This window comes from Otolemur garnettii, unplaced genomic scaffold, assembly GCF_000181295.1.
Source record: "Otolemur garnettii isolate 467f Iridium unplaced genomic scaffold, OtoGar3 scaffold00001, whole genome shotgun sequence".
In the NCBI taxonomy this organism is placed as follows: domain Eukaryota; kingdom Metazoa; phylum Chordata; class Mammalia; order Primates; family Galagidae; genus Otolemur; species Otolemur garnettii.
In genome coordinates, this window is record NW_003852396.1 from 24020212 (window position 1) to 24040799 (window position 20588).

The window sequence follows — 20588 nt, forward strand, 5'->3', positions numbered from 1 at the left end:
AAAAAAAAAAAAAAAAAACCATTAGTGAATTTGTTCTCTCTCGCTCAGCCTAGTGATAAAAATCGTAGCTAATGTTTTCTCTTTAATGATATTATAATGAGAATAAAGTATACAGCATTTGGGGCACATTCATGAATTATTCTTTTTTTTTTAGTTCTTTATTAATCTTAAAAAAAATTTTTTTTTGATACAGAGTCTCATTATGTCACCCTGGGTAGAATACCATGGCGTCACAGCTCACAGCAACCTCATACTCTTGGACTTAATTCTCTTGCCTCAGCCTCCCAAGTAGCTAAGTAGTTGGGACTACAGGCGCCCACCACGATGCCTGGCTATTTTTTTGTTGCAGTTGTCATTGTTGTTTAGCTGGCCCCAGCTGGGTTTGAACCCTTCAGCCTCGGTACATGTGGCCGGCACCATAACCACTGTGCTATGGGCACCAAGCTGTTAACCTTAATTATTTATAAAGTATATCTCAATCAGAAGTTCTGAAATCAAAACTAGGGGATGGCTTAGTGGCAAAGTGAGGCAAAGTTTAAGAAAAAACCTTTACAGTGTAATGTGACATTTAAAGATTAAAATGGGTTTTATGGATTCCTGGTTTTTCCTTTGCTGCTGTAATATCTTTCTTGGTTTTGTACCTACAAATTCTTGGGTTTAAAAAATACCTACTAGCCTAAAATAAAGAATTGGCAAATGACTAAATAATACAGATAGCAAATAAACATTTTCAAAAATTAAATATTACTAGTAATTAAAGAAATACAAGTTAAAATATCAAGCTATCATTTTCTCCTGTTAAAAGGTTTTTTTTTCTAGCATAAAAGTAGAATACATCTTTACTGTAGAAAATAAGAAAATACAATTGAGAGAAAAGAAAACAATTTTAAAATATTCATATTCCTTATCACAGTGGCAGCACAATTAATATCTCACGTAAATCTCAGTCTTTTTTCTATCCACGTCTAAAATTGGTTTAATAGTTACCTGTTGGTGTACATTTGAAATTTTTGTCATCGTAAATAATGCCATAATAAATGTCCTATGTGTTAATCTTTCTTGCATCTTTGATGATTTTGTTAAGGCCAGTTCCTATATTCCTCAGCAATAACAGTTATTGCTGAGCATAACCAAAGCATATTGCATTTTTAAGGCTTTTGATTATCATTGTCAAATTACTGACCAGAAACATTATATCAAGTGTACAAGAGTATTGGTTTATTCATTCTCTTATCTTTTAATATATTATTTGTGTTGTTTTCTTATCATTGACATTTTGATAACTCTAAAGTGATATCTTGTTCCTTCAGTTTATACTTCTTTGATAAACAGAACTTATTTTATATGTCCTAACAAAATACTACAAATTAAAGAAAACTCCATTGCCACATTATTTATAAAAGAAAACAAACAAAATTACACACACACACTGAGATGTTCAACAAAAAAAAGAAAGCAGCTAAATAAATTATAATAATCTTTTTTTTGAGACAGAGTCACATTTGTTGCCCTGGTAGAGTGCCATGGCATCATAGTCACAGTAACCCAAACTCCTGAGCTCAAGCAGTCCTTTTGCCTCAGCCTCCCAAATAACTGAGACTATAGGCTCTAGCCATAATTCCTAGCCAATTTTTCTACTTTTAATAGAGACGGGGTCTCATTCTTGCTTAGGTTGGTCTCAAACTCCTGAGCTCAAGCAAGCCATCCACCTCAGCCTCCCAAAATGTTAGGATTACAGACGTGAGCCACTGTGCCTGGAGAGATTATAATAATTCTAAGCAATAAACTATGCCTCTATTAAAAGAGTAAATGTATAAAGTATTTTACTGACATAGGATAAATATTAACTATATAGCACTAGGTATGATAAATTTTTATATGTAACTTGATCTCTAACAGGCTCTTTTTAAATGTATAAGGAAAAAAGAAAACCTGAAAGAAAATACGCCAAAATGTAATTGCTTCTGTGTGATGATAGGTGATTTTTAATATTTCATAATTTTTAATACTTTCTACATTGTATAATTAACTTTATCTCACATTTGTGAAGATAAAGTATATACCCCACAAATGGTGACAGAAGAGAGAGGAAACTGCCCACCTGCAATTTGTGTAGCATATATAGTATTTATTTAAAAGATACTATTAAAACTTTTTTGACACTGAAACAAGGAGCATGGATAAAATGAGTAAGATTCTGGCTCAGTGCCTGTAGCTCACGCGGCTAAGGCACCAGTCACATACACCAGGGCTGGCAGGTTTGAATCCAGCCTGGGCCTGCCAAACAACGACAACTACAACCAAAAAAATAGCCAGGCATTGTGGCAGATGCCTGTATTCCCAGCTACTTGGGAGGCTGAGGCAAGAGAATCGCTTAGGCCCAGGAAATGGAGGTTGCTGTGAGCTGTGATGCCACAGCACTCTACCCAGGGCGACAGCTTGAGGTTCTATCTCAAAAAAAAAAAAAAATGAGTAAGATTCTGGTAGGCAGTTAAACATCTAGTTGTCAAAATATTAAAAGTTCTGCTTGCTCAAGAAGCTTACCATTGGAATTACCTGAAAATATAATGCTAATGATTTTTGTTTCTTTCTAGGTTGCTGCTGTTGATCTTCTGGTTCCTGGAGTTGGGGAACTCTGTGGAGGAAGCCTCAGGGAGGAACGGTACCATGTCTTAGAGCAGCGCTTGGCCAGGTCAGACCTAAAAGAAACACAATTAAAAAGTCTGGGTTGAGGCTTTCACAGATGATCATGACACAGTAACAGAGAGGAAAAAAAAAAAAAAATTACAGCCTCTGGCCTCTACAGTCCAGACCTGGATCTCAGATTCTGTGTCACCATGAACAAGTTGTTATTCAGCCTGTCTCACTTTCCATGTCTTAAAGATTAGAACTGTTACATGAAAAGCCCACAAGGATGTCTGCCCCCTACTTGTGCATATCTTTCCCTATGGAAAGTATTTTTATAAAAAGTTAATAATAACACAAGGAAGAAGATTTCTCCCTTAAAACTTGTCCTACATTATCCTCTTATCTGTATCTTCTGTTTATTCTCAGTTTGGGTTTTTTTTGAGATAGAGTCTCACTTTATCACCCTCAGTAGAATGCCATGGCATCACAGCTCACAGCAACCTCCAACTCCTGGGTTTAGGCAATTCTCTTGCCTCAGACTCCCGAGTAGCTGGGACTACAGGCACCCGCCACAACACCTGGCTATTTTTTGTTGCAGTTTGGCTGGGGCCAGGTTTGAACCCACCACCCTTGATATATGGGGCAGGTGCCCTACCCACTGAGCCACAGGCACCATCCTTATTCTCAGTTTTGAATGGTAGGGTCCTATGGGGACTTAAAGACAGACTCTGAACTAGGGATAGGATACGGTAGGGAAATAAAACTACTAAAAATTTCTGCTAAGCGAGCATTTAGAATAAGCACATTTTCCATCCTTGAGTTCTCTACTATGTCAGGGTTTTGATTTAGCTATTTGAATAACTGTATTTGTTGTTTGAGACCTGGGAAATGAATCCATAAGCACATACAGAATGTTTTGGAGATGGGAAGTAGGGAATCATGTTTCTGATTGAACTTCCACTCCTGTATATGCTTGTCTGCCAACAAACCTTAATGACTTCCTAAACTAACCAAGGTTATGAGCCTCTGTTTTTCCATGATTTCTACTTTTACTGTGCCAGACATTTAAAAAATAATAATAATGTTGCCATGTCTGTATGCTTAATCCTTCTCTCCAGATAATACTGAGTTTCACAGTTTCTGGAAAAGCCATAACTGTTTGAAAAAGTCCTGTTGGCTCGGCGCCTATAGCTCAACCGGCTAAGGCGCCAGCCACGTACACCTAAGGTGGCGGGTTCGAATCCCCAGCCCGGACCCGCCAAAACAACAATGACGGCTGCAACCAAAAAATAGCCGGGCGTTGTGGCGGGCGCCTGTGGTCCCAGCTACTTGGGAGGCGGAGGCAGGAGACTCGCTTGAGCCCAGGAGTTGGAGGTTGCTGTGAGCTGTAATGCCACGGCACTCTACCCAGGGGGACAGCTTGAGGCTCTGTCTCAAAAAAAAAAAAAGAAAAAGTCCTGTTAAACTAGCCATTCGTAAGGCCTTCTTTCCCTAATGGAGAAATGCTTTAAAAGTTGATGCTTTCCCAAGATCCCAACCTGTAAATCTCCTGGGTGGCTTAGTTTCATAATCCCAGTCATCAGAACTGCTCTATTGGGTTAGGATCCAAAAGAAAGGGGGTAAATAGGTTTGGGGAAGACTATTTGTATCATTCTACTAACTCTTTAATTAATTACTGTCATGTTAAAAGGTCCTGGGAAAGTTGTGAAATTGAAGGGAAAGTTACTCTTTAGGTGGAAATCTGAGGATTTGATGAGCTTTTTTTAAAGCACAATAAAAATCATACATGGCATGAAACTTCATCTGTTGAAAGATTAATTGGTCTGTTTTCTTTGCTTGCTTCCTTCCTTTAGGAAACCTTTCCTCATAACATTAAATGTTTACCTAATACCCAAATTTATCTTTCGTTGGGAGGCAGCCTCAGAATCTATATTATTGTTTTAATGTTGTAGAAAGTTATGTCTGTGTGTTCCATGGCTGTGTAGGCCTCCCAACAACCTGGCCTCGTAATAATAGTGCTTTTCTTACGTCACAGTACAATAAGCTGATCTCTGATGACTCTCTTCTTTTGGGCTTTGGATCATATTTTTGTTCTATAGCATTTGTTCTCTAATCCACTTATTTGACAATATGTTGGGCTGTTGGTTAACTTACTATTAACCTTTCAACTCTTCGACTATATATATGTTATTTGAGAGCACAGACTTTGTTGTGTACTTCTTCATAAGGAGCTCTTTGCATACAACTCAGAATAAAATGTTTAATGGTTAATATAATTATCTTATTGCCATTCCCTGAAAGAATTTTATTTTCCTTTTGCAGATCACGACTTAACGAAGTCTACCAATGGTAAGGATGTGGTCTCCAATAATTTATATTCTAGCTGCTTGTCTGAGTGTTGCCTAGAAGAATTTCCTGTAATCACCTGTAATCCTAGCACTCTAATGAGGCCAAGGCAGGTAGACTGCTTGAGCTCCGGAGTTTGAGACCAACCTAAGCAATAGTGAGACTCCACCTCTAAAAATAGCCGGGCAGGCGGCGCCCATAGCTCAGTGGGTAGGGCGCCAGCCACATACACCAAGGCTGGCAGGTCCACAGCACTCTACCCAGGGCGACAGCTTGAGACTCTGTCTCAAAAAAAAGTTTGAGGCTGCTGTGAGCTGATGCCACAGCACTCTATGGAGGGGGACAAAGTGAGACTCTGTCTCAAAAGAAAAAAAAAAGAACAGTGAAAGACAAAGGGGGCGGAGGAAGTCTCAGAAAATTACTCTTTGGGTTTTTAAAAAATGGTAATATTAATAGCTACCATGTAATTATTATGTGTCAAATAACTATGTTAAAATGTTTATATTATTTCATGTAATATCACAACACTCTGTGAGTTAGGTACTATTACTAATCCCTTTTTATTAGTCCTCTAGGTCTGAAGCCTCGATAATGAACTTAACCAATATTACACTGGTAGAAGCGTGGCACTGGGACCTGATCTCTCTGAATCAAAAACCTTTGCTCTTGACCACTGTGCTTCAGTTTCTTGTCAAGTGCATTGGCTCACTCCTATAATTCCACACTCTAGTAGGCCAAGGCAAGAGGATCACTTAAACCCAGGAGTTCAAGACCAGCATGGGCAACATAGCAAGACCCCATTGTTACAAATAAGAAAAATTAGCTGGGGACAGGGGCACAGACCTGTGATCCCAGCTGCTCAGGAGGCAAAGCCAGGAGGATTGCTTGAGCCCAGGAGTTCGAGGTTATAGTAGGCTATGACTGAACACTACACTCCAGCCTCGGTGGATCCTATCTCTAAACAAACAAAAATCTCCTTAGGTATGAAATCAGAGACTTGAGCTACGTGATCCCTCAGGTCTTCATGAACTGTAGAAATCTAAGCTTCTTAGGGAAGACCACCCGTCTCTACTCATACATTTACTTCCTCAGAGTTGTTCTGATTTTCCTTCTGCAGACTCTTTCTGCAAATTTTTTTCCATATATACAGATCATGTATTTTTACTTCTAGAATATCACTTCTTCAGGATTTTTGCATAATATCAATAATATCCTTTTGCTGTCCTCTAGAGAAGGAAAGTGGCAAGTTATACCCTTGCCTTTTTATAAGGAAGGAGGTAGGTTTCAGAGATGCAAAAAGGTTAAAATTGGATTCCCATAATGGCCTTTGAAAGCCTTGTATTGGCCAGTAATGATGTTAGGCATACTTAATCTTTCTGAGTCTTGGCTTTCTTGGTTACAAAATAGAATGATACTATCTACTTTACCAGGTTATTGGGAAGATGAAATGAAACAATACAGATTAAGTATCTACCCTCAGTAAATGCTAGTTTCCTTTGTTCTAAGTCTTGCTGTTAGGCAAATGACCCTGAATGAGCAGCTTTATGCATTTTGCTTCAGATTCTGTCTGTGAGATAATATTATGGCGCATAAAAACTAGCCTAAATATAAATTTTAGCCATTGGTTAAAGAAGTTTAGGCCTTTTTTAGTCTTTATTAATCATTTTAGTAGTATTCTTTTCCCAATGAAAGTCTTCAAATTTCTAAGATCTCCAAATATAAATATTTACCATCTGAATTTGCTTCCTTTTTATGTGGTAATTATAGCATATCAGAGGTACCAGGGACCTTAGAAACTTTCACATGTGTGATCTCTGCTAATGGGGAGCAGCCACCCCAGGAGTGTAAGAAATTACTCACTTCCTATTTCTACATGCCATATGCAGATAAAATTTGTAACTAGTTCCACAGATTTTGTAGTATCTCTTCTATAATCTGGCTACCCTAGAATCACTTTAACTACAATCAAACAAATACATGTACATTAGAAACTTTTTTCTTAGAAGTGGATTTTTTTACCTATTAAAGCAAAGACCAAGAAAAATGATAAAAACTGAATCCCTCTGCAGAACTCAATTTACAGGTATTCAGACTAGTGTTTTGACGTCAATGTATGAGAAATTTGGACCCATCTAAAACCATTGCTCGACCTTCTAGCAGCCCCTAAGATCCTCCAGGTGTGTTTGACACATAGTTTAGTGTGCTCTTATTCTTATTTTGTTACTAAAGTATGCTCTTCCCCATGCCATGTAAACTTAATATGGTTACTGAGCATTTAAATTAGTCAAGAATAAGTTCTTTCAATTTTTCCTTGTCTTTCTTACTCATCTGAAGTTTTATACTGGATAGATACCTCTGTCATATTATCTTCTCATCTGGTTACAGCTCATTTGTTGGAATTCATCTTTATTTTTAAAAGATAGGTACTTAGTCTTAACTGCCTAAAATACCAATATATGTAGCTGTTATTAATTGTGGGGAAATAGGTGATAGTCAGTCTTTGTGCTAGAGGAGCCAAATGGCTATCAGCTGTGGCACTTACGTCTTCTTGGGGAACTGATTTTACAATCATTCAAGCAGCTCTACACTTTGTTTATTTGTTTGTTTGTTTTAGACAGTCTCACTCTGTCGCCCTCAGTAGAGTGCTGGGGTTAGCTCGGCAGCAACCTCAAACTCTTGGGCTCAAGTGATTCTTTTGCCTCAGCCTCCCAAGTAGCTGGGACTAGAGGCGCCCACCACAAGCCCTAGTTATGTTTTTAGACGGAGTATCTCTCTTGCTTAGGCTGGTCTCAAACTCCTGAGCTCAGGTAATCCACGTGCCTCAGCCTCCCAGAATGCTTTGATTACAAGTATGCACCACTGCACTCAGCCTCTACACTTTTTAAACCTTTGTGACTCAAGAATTTCCTCACCAAATGACATATTTCCTTCCTAAAATAACTTTAATGCCGGTATATTAGAATCAGAGTTGGCTGTGCCATTTTCTAACCATATTGCCTGACGTGGGAATAGGATATGAATGGATGGGTTTCAGAGTCTGTCTGGCCTGCCAGAGAAATGATTCTGGACATCTTCGGTAGGCCTGAAGCAAAGAACTGGAGGTTTCTCCTAGTTTGGGCCCTCAAGAATATATTTTTGTGCCTCAAATCCTTCTTTCTTTCTTTCTTTATTTTTTGAGACAGAGCCTCAAGCTGTTACCCTGGGTAGAGTGCTGTGGCATCACAGCTCACAGCAACCGTCAACTCCTAGACTCAAGCGAGTCTCCTGCCTCTGCCTCCCAAGTAGCTGGGACCACAGACGCCCGCCACAATGCCTGGCTATTTTTTGGTTGCAGCCATGATTGTTGTTTGGTGGTCCCGAGCTGGATTCAAACCCACCACCTTAGGTGTATGTGGCTGGCGCCTTAGCCACTTGAGCCACAGGTGCAGAGCCTATGCCTCAAATCTTTGTGTAGTAAGTAAGCACCTACTCTTGAGCATTCCCTGGAGATAAAAAGTTAAAAGAAACACAGTTTCTGCCCTGTTGCAGCCTGTATTTTAATCTAGGGGATATCTTTTTGTGATGTATCAAGCAAAACTCTTCACTCTCCTCTGTTTATTGAACAATCTGATTTTGGTAAGAAAAAGGCATTATTATTAACCAATGATAATGGTTAATCTATGCCAAGAAATAGAAGAGGAATGTATTTTCAAGAAAACTAGTAAAGCTATAGAAAATTTTTGGTAGCCTCATGAGAAGTTTTCTGTACGTAAATGCATAAATAACTTTAAAAGGATCAAATGACCAGAGCCCATGACCCAGTGGCAGGATTCTGGGTAACCTTGGATAAATGAGATTACTTTAACTTTTTGTTTCCATCATCTGTGGAGGAGAAAGACTGATCTACCACTGTGGTGTGGACAATAGCAAATGACTGCAAAAGACTTTTAAAACATAATTTCTAATCATAACATTTGGTCTCATACAGCATTTATAGGTGATGATTGTCTGTTTTTTAAAAAACAGGTATCTGGACCTTCGTCGATTTGGATCTGTGCCACATGGAGGTTTTGGGATGGGATTTGAACGCTACCTGCAGTGCATCTTGGGAGTTGAAAATATCAAAGATGTTATCCCTTTTCCAAGGTTTACTCATTCTTGTCTTTTATAGCTGGAAGATTGGTTAAGAAAAGACACCCCAATGCAGAGGCACTGCATATGAATATGCACATAGGAGAATGCGCGTTTAGATTTTAGAAATGCAGATTTCAGTATGTAATTGTCACACCACAAGATGTAACACATGAAAAATAAAAGCGATCATGATTTTCTTAGAAAGTTGATTGCATTTCTTGGAAGTATGAACTTCCTCAAGAAGAGGTACTTACAGCAAGTGGACTCTGAAATCTATTACCTCAACTAAGAAGAAAGGAAATTGAACTAGATGGTTTCAAAGATCCTTTCAAACTCTAAAATGGGACACAGTCTATTTTACTTTGTCTTTAATCATTATATCACTTTTCCCTGTGTAACGTTAGAGCACCAACTAGTAGCTAACAATAAATTGTTGATCTTTTTTCTCCTGCCATTTAATCTGTGCTAAATGCCAATCTTATTCTTAGTGTTTTACTAAACATTTCAGAAGAAAAAATTACTTATTTTTAAGGTCTTAATTAATTTAATGAAGTTGCTATTCTGAATTGAAATCTTCTTAGAAAAAATTACATTTAATAAAGGTTTCTCTTTAGTTATAAAAGCTAGTGAGATATTACAATAACTGTTTAAACTCTTAACCACTGCTGTGTTATAATTAGTTTATATTAGATGTTTATTATTTCTTTAATCATTAATAAAAAATAGATTTTTAATTAACACCTAGAGAAAAAAGTTATAGTTTTAAATTCCATTTGGTCCTTTCCTAGGAAGTAAAATTTGGAAGGAAAGTATTTTCAATCTAGGATGAAGATGGAAATGTGGTAAGCCTAAAGGATTGGATAATTCTAGAGAAAAAAAGCAGCGTGCTCTATTAGAGTAAAAAGGGGCATTGGGCGGCGCCTGTGGCTCAAAGGAGTAGGGCACCAGCTCCATATACTGGAGGTGGTGGGTTCAAACCTGGCCCTGGCCATAAACTGCAAAATGGGGGGGAGAGGCATTGATGTGGGAGTTTGAGACTTTCCAGCTCTAGCACTTTGGACAAGTTATTTATTCTGCATGAGCTCAAGCATCATTTTCCTCATAGAGTTGATAAGTAATTACATGAAAGTGTATATATATGTGTGTGTTTAAAACTGAAATGCTACACAAACTTTTTAAAAACTTTAGCCTTTTAGTTGTCATGGAGTTCTATATGTGGACCCATAGGAAATTTGTAGCTTCAAGTCTTACTTTACCAGATACCATATTAATTGTGTGGAATAAGGGCCACAGACATTCACAGACCTAGAACCTGGAAGCCCTACAGTTTCCAAGATGTATTAGTCCATTTGGGTTGCTATAAAGAAAATATCTGAGGCGGCGGTTATAAAGAAAAGTAATTTAGGAGTTCGACTGGTAGCGGGAGCAGAGAGCGGACCCCAGACAGCTCTGAGTAGCCCCACCGCCGCCAGCCTAGTTACCATCACATCGGGAGGAGCCGCAGCCAGCCCCAGTCACCATCACCGCAACCCTGAGCTGCTCCAGTCACCATCACCGCAACCCTGAGCTGCCCCAGTCACCATCACCGCAACCCTGAGCTGCCCCAGTCACCATCACCGCAACCCTGAGCTGCCCCAGTCACCATCACCGCCACCCTGAGCTGCCCCAGTCACCATCACCGCAACCCCGAGCAGCCCCAGTCACCATCACCGCAACCCTCACTGCATCACCATCACCGCAACCATGAGCAGCCCCAGTCACCATCACCGCAACCCTAAGCAGCCCCAGTCACCATCACCACAACCCTGAGCTGCCCCAGTCACCATCACTGCGTCACCATCACTGCAACTGTGAGCAGCCCCAGTCACCATCACCACAACCCTGAGCTGCCCCAGTCACCATCACTGCGTCACCATCACTGCATCACCATCACCGCAACCGTGAGCAGCCCCAGTCACCATCACCGCAACCCTTACTGCATCACCATCACCGCAACCGTGAGCAGCCCTAGTCACTATCACCGCAACCGTGAGCAGCCCTAGTCACTATCACCGCAACCCTGAGCTGCCCCAGTCACCATCACCGCAACCCTCCCTGAGCTGCCCCAGTCACCATCACCGCAACCCTGAGCCGCGAGGCCCAGACCTGGCAGCCACCCCCGCCCTCAGCACTGCCGACACCAAGCCCAGCACTACGGCAGCAGCGCAGGGAGCGGTGGCCCGGGTGGCCTCACATCAGCGGCGCCTGCCAGCGGGGACAAGAGGGCCATTGCAACCAAGGTTTTGGGAACAGTAAAATGGTTCATGTAAGAAATGGATATGGTGTCATCAACAGGAATGACACCAAGGAAGATGTATTTGTACAGCAGACTGCCATAAAGAATAACCCCAGGAAGCACCTTCCCAGCGTAGGAGATGGAGGGAACCTGGAGTTTGATGTTGTTGAAGGAGATAAGGGTGCGGAGGCAGCAAGTGTCACAGACCCTGCGGAGTTCCAGTTCAAGGCAGTAAATACGCAGCAGATCACAACCATTATTAGGTGCTATCCACATCGCAGGGACCTCCACGCAATTACCCGCAGAATTACCAGAATAGTAGGGGGGAGAAGGCGGGTTGGAGAGCGCTCCTGAAGGCCAGGCCCAACAACACCGGCCCTGCCACAGGCGAAGGTTCCCACCGTACTACTGCGGAGCTATGGGTGTTGACCACAGTATTCCAACCCTCCTGTGCAGCGAGAAGTGATGGAAGTGCTGACAACCAGGGAGCAGGAGAACAAGGGAGACCAGCAAGACAGAATATGTATGGAGTTATAGACCACGATTCCGCAGGGGCCCTCCTCGCCAAAGACAGCCCAGAGAGGACGGCAATGAAGAGGATAAAGAGAATCAAGGAGATGAGACCCAAGGTCAGCAGCCGCTCAATGTCGGTACCGTCACAACTTCAATTACCCACGCAGACGCCCAGAAAAGCCTAAACCACAAGATGGCAAAGAGACAAAAGCAGCCGATCCACCAGCTGAGAACTGGTCCGCTCCCGAGGCTGAGCAGGGCGGGGCTGACGGTCTCTACCACCATCCTGTTTAGTCATCCAACAAGCAAAGTATCTCAAGAATGGAAGAAAAAGTATCCAATGTACTCAGCCCCACTATGAAACTAATTTATAACTTTCATTGGAGAGCTATAACCCAATTTTATCCCAGGAACATGGGGAGAGGGGAGTAGAGCGTGGGTGGAGGGAGGGTGATTGGTGGGATCACACCTATGGTTCATCTTATAAGGGTACATGTGATTCTCTCTAAATGTAGAATATAAACGTCTTAACACAATAACTAAGAAAAGGACATGAAGGCTATGTTAACCAGTTGGATGAAAGTATTTCATACTGTATATAGAAACAGCACACTGTACCCCATACCCCATGATAGTATTAATGTACACTGCTATGATTTAATAAAAACTAAATAAATAAAAGCTGGAAAAAAACGAATATGAAATTCCAACAGTAAGAAGTGAACTAAAGATTGGCCCTAAAGACCTTAAGTGCTTGCTTTTTGCCCACTGACCAGATAACTAGAACTATCTGCATCATCTATGCAGCATGGGGTTTTTATTATTTTTACCTAAAGAAGTCTTTTTTGGTAATAACAAACTTTTTTTTTTAAAGCCTGGTTTTTCTCAATATGCTTTTAAAGGTTTTTAAATTGTTTTATATCTGGTCAAGTTGAGATTTTTAAGAACTTCATTTTTAATTTCTAATAAAAGTTTACAACTTGATTTTTTCCAAAAAGTCAACAAACTGCAAACACCTGTTAATAAAGGTTTTAAATAATTTTTTAAAAAATGAAAAAGAAAGAAAAGCTATTTAGGGGTCATGGTTCTATAAGCTACACAAGCATGGTGCCAGCATCTACTTTTGGTGAGGGCTTCAAGGAGCTTTCAGTCAAGGCAGAAGGCAAAGGGAAAGCATGAGTGTCACATGACAAGGACAGACACAACAGAAAGAAGGTGGTGCCCAGCTTCTAAACAACTGGCTCTCATCATGGGTGGCAGCAAGCCATTCTTGAGGGATCTGTCCCCATGGCCCAGACACCTGCCACCAGGCTTCATCTCCAACACTGGGGATCAGATTCCAACATGAGATTTTCAGGGACCAAACATCCAGAGCACATCACAAGTCTACCAAGAATCATGCCTTCGTGATTTTTTTTTTCGAGACAGAGTCTCATTCTGTCAATCTGGGTAGAGTGCCATGGCATCTTAGCTCACAGCAACCTCAAACTCTTGGGCTTAAGTGATCCTGTTGCCTCAGCCTCCCAAGTAGCTGGGATTACAGGCACCTACCACAATGGCTGGCTAATTTTTTTTTTTTTTTTTTTAGTAGATATGGAGTCTTAACTCTTGTTCAGGCTGGTCTTGAATCCCTGAACTCAAGCAATTTACCCACCTAAGCTTCCAAAAGTGCTGGGATTACAGGCATGAGTCATCACACCCAGCTGTCTCCCATGACTTTTGAGGAAACAGATAGACTTGTGATGTTAACATAGTAGTAGGGCATCCATAATAACAATGATGGAAATAATACAGAGTTAGAGAAATCTCACGTCTGCACACAGCCCTACCATGCATTTAGCTATACAGCATTAGCCAAGTAAAATAGCCTTTGCAGCCTCTAGTTTTTTCATCTGTAGAACTGTCAGTTTGAAGTAGATGGGATCCTTCTATCTCTTCTGTGAATCTGTGCTGGACATAATAATTATTATTGAAGATTATTACTATTAAAGTCCAACCTTTAGATCACACACAGTTCCCTATTTTAATATATACTAGTTCTCAAAAAATGTATAGTGGGTGGCACCTGTGGCTCAGTGAGTAGGGCGCCGGGCCCCATATACTGAGGGTGGCAGGTTCAAACCCAGCCCCGGCCAAACTGCAACAAAAAATAGCCAGGCGTGGCAGGCACCTGTAGTCCCAGCTACTTGGGAGGCTGAGACAAGAGAATCGCCTAAGCCCAAGAGCTGGAGGTTGCTGTGAGCTGTGACACCCTGGCACTCTGCCAAGGGTGACAGAATGAAACTCTGTCTCTAAAAAAAAAAAAAAATGTATAGTGAAGTCAAATCACTGAAAGTTGAACGACAGACTTAAATCTGTTCTGTGTGTGTACAAAGGGTGGGGAATGTTCCTTCTCAAGGCGTCAAATGTGTATTGTTTCTTGCCTTTTTGATCGTCTTCAGCAGTATAATTCTAAAACTTCATACTTCCTTTCCACACAACTGTCTGGTCAAAGCCAAACAGTTGCCACCCATAGACAAGTCTAATAATTTCCATCTTTGGCTCATTATTTCTCTTTTACCAATAATTGAATAAAAAACAAATACTCATGTCAGATAAAGATAATAAAAATCCCAAACTAAACTGATAGTTTCAGGCAACATCAGCAGGAAAAAACTGCACATCAGCTGATACTTCTTTTGCTTTTTTTTTTTTTTTTTTTTTGCTGTTACTGGCTGGGGCCGGGCTTAAATCTACTACCTCCGGTATATGGGGCCAGCGCCCCACTCCTTTGAGCCACAGGCACCGCCCCATCAGCTGATATTTCAATGCAAAACAGCATTGTTTAAGTCTGTGCATAATGAATAAAAATATGGATTCAATAATTGAGTGTTGGCTATACTATAATAATTAGAATGCTCAGTTTGTGAGTTAAAAGGCGACATAAGGCTAGGCACATTGGTTCACACCTATAAAACCAGCTACTTGGGAAACTGAGGTAGGAGGATCCCTTGAGTCCAGGAGTTCAAGATTATAGTGAACTATGAGCATACCACTGCACTCCAATCTGGGCAACAGTGTGAGACCATGTCTCTTAAAAAAAAAAGTGATATGAAGTTGGGTGTATTACTTTAAATTGGAGTAATGAGTTTCCAAAGAGGGGAAAAAACATTACCTCAAAATAGTAACCCCAGCAACCCAAGTATATTCTAAAACTCAGAAATGTTTTTTCCATCATTTAATTCCCATTCTCATTTCAAATTTTGAGATAGGTGGAGAAAGAGAGTTCTTTTCCATCTGGCTGTCTTCTTGCCTGGGGGAGGTTTTGCTGTCATGCTTTTTGGTCTGACAAGAACTTAATTGTCCGAATGATCCATTCCAGATCTAGACATAACTCTCCCACCCTCTGACCCAGTCCAGAGACCCTTTAACTGTCACAGAACAACAAACTAACTGTTTGACCTTGTGTCCCTGTCAGACAGGATCTGCCAGAAGGCTCCCTTTACAATGTTAGATATTCATGTTTTCTATAAATTGAATCTAAGCCTTCAAGCATGACTGAACAGGCATTGGAGATGCAATTGGTAAGATGGATTAACTTTACCCATCTTGAAATCTTTTGGTTCAGCTAATTATAGATGAAAGATGCTTATTTGGATTGGGTTGCTATTTATTCATATATTTGTTTTAATAAGTGGTAAAGTAAGAGCATAAAAATGTATAGTTGAAAGATAGATTGGCCTGGGTTGATTGGGTAAGAAACGTGTGGGGTGTTTGGCTTCTGATCAATATTTGTATTCAGTCTGCAATCTAAAATATGTATAATAAAAAGAAAATAGATGAGCATAGGCTGGGTGCGGTGGCTCACACTTGTAATCCCAGGACTCTGGGAAGCCAAAGTGGGCAGATTGCCTGAGCTCATGGGTTCCAGACCAGCCTGAGCTTGAGCAAGACCCCATCTCTAAAAAAGAAAATAGCTGGTTGTTGTGACGGGTGCCTGTACTCCCAGCTACTTGGGAGGCTGAGGCAAGAGAATGCTTTAGCCCAAGAGTTTGAGGTTGCAGTGAGCTACCACACCATGGCACTCTATCCACAGCAAGAAAGTGAGACTCTGAGCATATCTAATTGTAATTTGTTCCCAGTTTTTCTTCCAACTAAAAGAAACGTATGAAGAAAAGGGCATAAATCAGCCTTACTCATCCTGTACTAAAATGATTCTGTATGACTTCCATAAGATAGCATCTTAGGTTATGGTCAATACCCCTCCCTGAACCTGGACATTCTGCTGTTGCTAGGAGCCCTGGATTGACTTCAGATCAGCTGAGGATCCAGTTAGCTGTTGTGCAGAATTTGGAGTCTAGTGAATTTATAGCCATTATTAACACACGGAGTGTGTATTTCTGGGAGACCCTTACAAAGAAGCCATCTAATTTAGGTGGTTCTTAAACTCATTCATACAGCTGATCATTAAATTAACATAGCTTATGTCTCTGAAATCACTTTCTGCTACATCTTTACTATTTATAAATTGTTAATAATACTATGTATCTTTTGGATATTACAGTTTATAAAATGTTTTTAGTTTTCTTAGTTCATAAGACAATATATTGCAGACCTACCTGGTTTCTTTGTGTCTTACTGAAATTCATTTGATTTAATGTAAGATTAGTTTGTTATAAAGATTGGGAATTCCTAACACACGCAGTCCCTAAGTTACAAGCATCCAACTTAGATACAACTTGCACTTATGTATGAAGACTATTACAATAAGTCCCAAGTTACAAACACCTGACTGAAGTACTTGCACTTAGAAACAGAGATTATTACAGGTAATAGGTAAATGTTCCTGTTCAAACTTACATACAAATTCAACTTAAAAACAAACCTACAGAACCTGTCTCATTTGTAACCCAAGAACTGCCTGTATTGAGAGAGAATAAGACAAATAAAGTTCACTGCCATCAGCTTCCGGAGAAACTAGAGACAGAACTTTATAGTAACCAAAGAATCTTGGCCTCTTAAACCCAGAGTTTACTGAATGTATTACAAAATACACACTTTGATCTTTAATTTCCTTTTTTTGCTCTGGGAAAAGGAACTGAAGAATGCAAGGAAAGATGATGACTGAGCTCAGATACATTCTATTAAAGAGACACATTAAAAATGTGATGAAGGGCACAGCAGCTCATGCCTGCAATCCTCAGGAGGCCCAGGCAGGTGGATTGCCTGAGCTCAGGAGTTCGAGACCAAACTGAGCTAGGGCAAGACCCTGTCTCTACTAAAAATAGGAAAACTAGCAGAGTCTTATGGTGGACGTCTATAGTACAAGCTGCTCAGGAGGCTGCAGCAAGAGGATCCCGTGAGCCCAAGAGTTTGAGGTTGGCATCACCGCAAATTCACAGCACTCCACCAAGGGCTACAAAGATGTGATAAAGGATCCTAGACCCAGCAATGTACTTAAGCTTACTATGCCTCAGGTTTTTTTTTTTTAATCAGTTTATAATCATATTTGCCCTCCTCCCTCTTAGGATCATCAGAATTGTACATAGAAAGTTAGATGAAAGTACTTTTATGGGTATTATATATTATCCTCCCCAAAGTAATAGAACTTTGATTTTTCAAATTAATACTCTGAGAATAGAAACTTTTTTTTTTTTTTTGAGACAGAGCCTCAAGCTGTCCCCCTGGGTAGAGTGCCATGGCATCACGCTCATAGCAACCTCCAACTCCTGGGCTCAAGCGAGTCTCCTGCCTCAGCCTCCCAAGCAGCTGGGACTACAGGCGCCCGCCACAACACCCGGCCATTTTTTGGTTGCAGCCATCGTTGTTTGGCAGGCCCTGGCTGGGGATTCGAACCCGCCACCTTAGGTGTATATGGCTGGTGCCTTAGCTGCTTGAGCCACAGGCACCGAGCCAGAATAGAAACTTGATGGACTTTTCAAAGAAAGGTTTTTTAATGCTACAGGTACACACACAACTAGAACTGTGACTCTTTGACCCATATCTCTCTGCACACTGGCTCAACAAGAATTCCTTGTTTGCTGTTTTCCTAGGATCCTTGTTTTAAAGAACCTCTCATTATCACTTGAGCCCAAGAGTGTGGGGTTGCTGTGAGCTATGACGCCAGATCACTCTACTGAACAAAGTAAGACTCAGTCTCATGAAAAAAAGAAAAGAACAACTTCTTATTAAAAGTCATATCCCTGGCTCGGCGCCTGTAGCACACTGGTTATGGTGCTGGCCACATGCACCAAGGCTGGCAGGTTCGAACCCAGCCCAGGCCAGCTAAACAACAATGAGAACCTCAACAAAAAACTAGCCGGGTGTTGTGGCAGGCTCCTATAGTCCCAGCTATTTGGGAGGCTGAGGCAAAAGAATCGCTTAAGCAATTAAGAGTTGGGGATTGCTGTGAGCTGTAACGCCACAGCACTCTATAGAGGGCAACAATAGTGAGACTCTCAAAAAAAAAAAAAAAGTCATGGCTCAGTGCCTGTGGCTCAAGTGGCTAAGGCGCCAGCCACATATACCTGAGCTGGTGGGTTCAAATCCAGCCCAGGCCCGCCAAAACAACAATGACAGCTACAACCAAAAAATAGCCGGGCATTGTGGTGGGCACCTGTGGTCCCAGCTAATTGGGAGGCTGAGGCAGGAGACTCACTTAAGCCCTAGAGTTGGAGGTTGCTGTGAGCTGTGACGCCACAGCACTCTACCCAGGGTGACAACTTGAGGCTCTGTCTCAAAAAAAAAAAAAAAGTCATATCCTTTCCCTTGTCTTTGATGAATAAACTAACCCATTTTCTCTTTCTGCCGATTCCTAGTAGTTTACCCACTGTCTCTAAAGTGAATAGGAACTCACTACCTTAGTAGAGAATTTGTTTCTACCTTCAGAGAGCTCCGGTTATTACAGACTTCTACCTGACAGTGACAAAACTTGCTCTTTGTATGATACAGTATAATCAATTAGAACACAGCAACTCTCTTTCTTCTCCCCAACCTTCTCTTCTCCAGTGTGGACGCTCTGTAACTGCTCAGCTAGACAATTTGTCCTTCCCCTCAGGGGCTGCACCTCTCAAAGTTATTGTCAGGCAGTATCTTTAAAGTGGGCCTTTCTGTTGGGAGACGAAAGCTGCCCTCCCCTGTTCACTTAGCTGCTCCCCAAGTGTTCTGTGATGCCAATCTTAATATTAGAAGGACTTTAAAAACTCTAGTACCTCCTTCCTATCTGCCTTGCAGCCAGTGGTAGTTGTTCCACTTCCTGTATACAAAATACTGCTGAAGAATCTTAATTACAGTTTCAGGGTGTTCAGGGACAGTCCCAACCCCCTTCATTTGGGGATTGCACAAATGAGCTTGGGTCATACACAGACAGCAATAAGAACAGTAAGTTCTTTCAGTGAGGATTTCCACTAATATATGCATCTTCTTTGCAGAACCACGAAAAGCAAGAGCTGATTCTTACACCATCGGGATATAGCTGGATAGTGACCTCTTGAAATGTAATTTCTACATATTGAATTACAGGTTTTTGCATCAAGAAACTGTTGAGTCAGATTCCTGCCAGAAAACGTGCTTTTTGGTGACTGGGAAGGGTATTAGTTATAGAGGAAGAAGACCCTGGTTTAAGTCTGAAATTCCACTCACGAGCTGTGGAACCTTAACCAAGTAATGTCCTCTCTGAATCTGTATAGCCATCTTTAAAGGAGGATAAACACTCATCCTACAGAGTGTTGTGAAAGTACTGAAGATTTTGTAAAAGGATTTCTCAAACTAAAAAGCACAGATATAAGGTCTCCCTTTTTTTTTTTTTTTTTGAGGCAGTCTTTGTCACCCTCAGTAGAGTGCCATGGCATCATAGCTCACAGCAATCTCAAACTCTTGGGCTTAAGCAATTCTCTTGCCTCAGCCTCCCATGTAGCTGGGACTACAGGCACCCACCACAATGCCCAGTTATTTTTTAGAGACAGGAGATCTCTCTCTGGTTCAGGCTGGTCTCAAACCTGTGAGCTTAGGCAATCCACCCACCTTGGCCTCCCAGAGTACTAGGATTACAGGTGAAATGTAAGGTCTCCTAAGGAAAATATTTTCAAAACTCAAAAAATCTATATGAACTAAGATACTAATTCATGTTGAATGAAATGTTTTATAACCATTAAAAATTATAAGAATACATTGAAAAATTTAAACAGAATTTAAAATCATAAGTTTGCATTTACAACAGTGTAAAAGTTATGTATATAAACCAGAAGAATATGGAAAAAATTAAATCAGCTATTACAGGGCAATGGAATTAAGTGATTTCTTTGAAGACTCTAGGTGTATCTGGTTCAGTTCCATAAACTTTTATTAGAGCTCTCACTATGCCAAGCCCAGGCTAGATGCTGTGAATACAGAACTTAAGTAGGACATGCTCCCTCATCTCAGGGACTTCAGTTCCACCATACAGTCTTGTTAGTCACCCCAGGTAATTCTAATGTAGGTGGTTTCATTGTGCACTGTGAGAAAGCTCTGTGAATTTCTGGTATTTCTACAGTGAAAGATGAGGAACAATTATACAAATCTACTTATTGGGCTCGGCGCCTATAGCTCAACCGGCTAAGGCGCCAGCCACGTACACCTAAGGTGGCGGGTTCAAATCCCCAACCCGGACCCGCCAAACAACAATGACGGCTGCAACCAAAAAATAGCCGGGCGTTGTGGCGGGCGCCTGTGGTCCCAGCTGCTTGGGAGGTGGAGG

The 20588-nt window shown here is 41.0% G+C and overlaps 1 protein-coding gene and 1 pseudogene across 1 annotated transcript in view; both read left to right on the forward strand.

Annotated features, from left to right (window-relative positions):
• NARS2 (asparaginyl-tRNA synthetase 2, mitochondrial) overlaps positions 1–9597 on the forward strand; it is a 160685-nt gene extending 151088 nt beyond the window's left edge. The window contains exons 12-14 of the mRNA XM_012804174.2: positions 2595–2692; positions 4951–4977; positions 8980–9597. Coding sequence (XP_012659628.1) covers positions 2595–2692; positions 4951–4977; positions 8980–9124 — 270 coding nt within the window. The 3' untranslated portion in view covers positions 9125–9597. The remainder of the gene's footprint in view (positions 1–2594; positions 2693–4950; positions 4978–8979) is intronic.
• Positions 9598–9912: 315 nt separating this feature from the next.
• On the forward strand, positions 9913–12276 carry LOC100942115 (annotated as a pseudogene).
• Positions 12277–20588: the final 8312 nt, after the last annotated feature.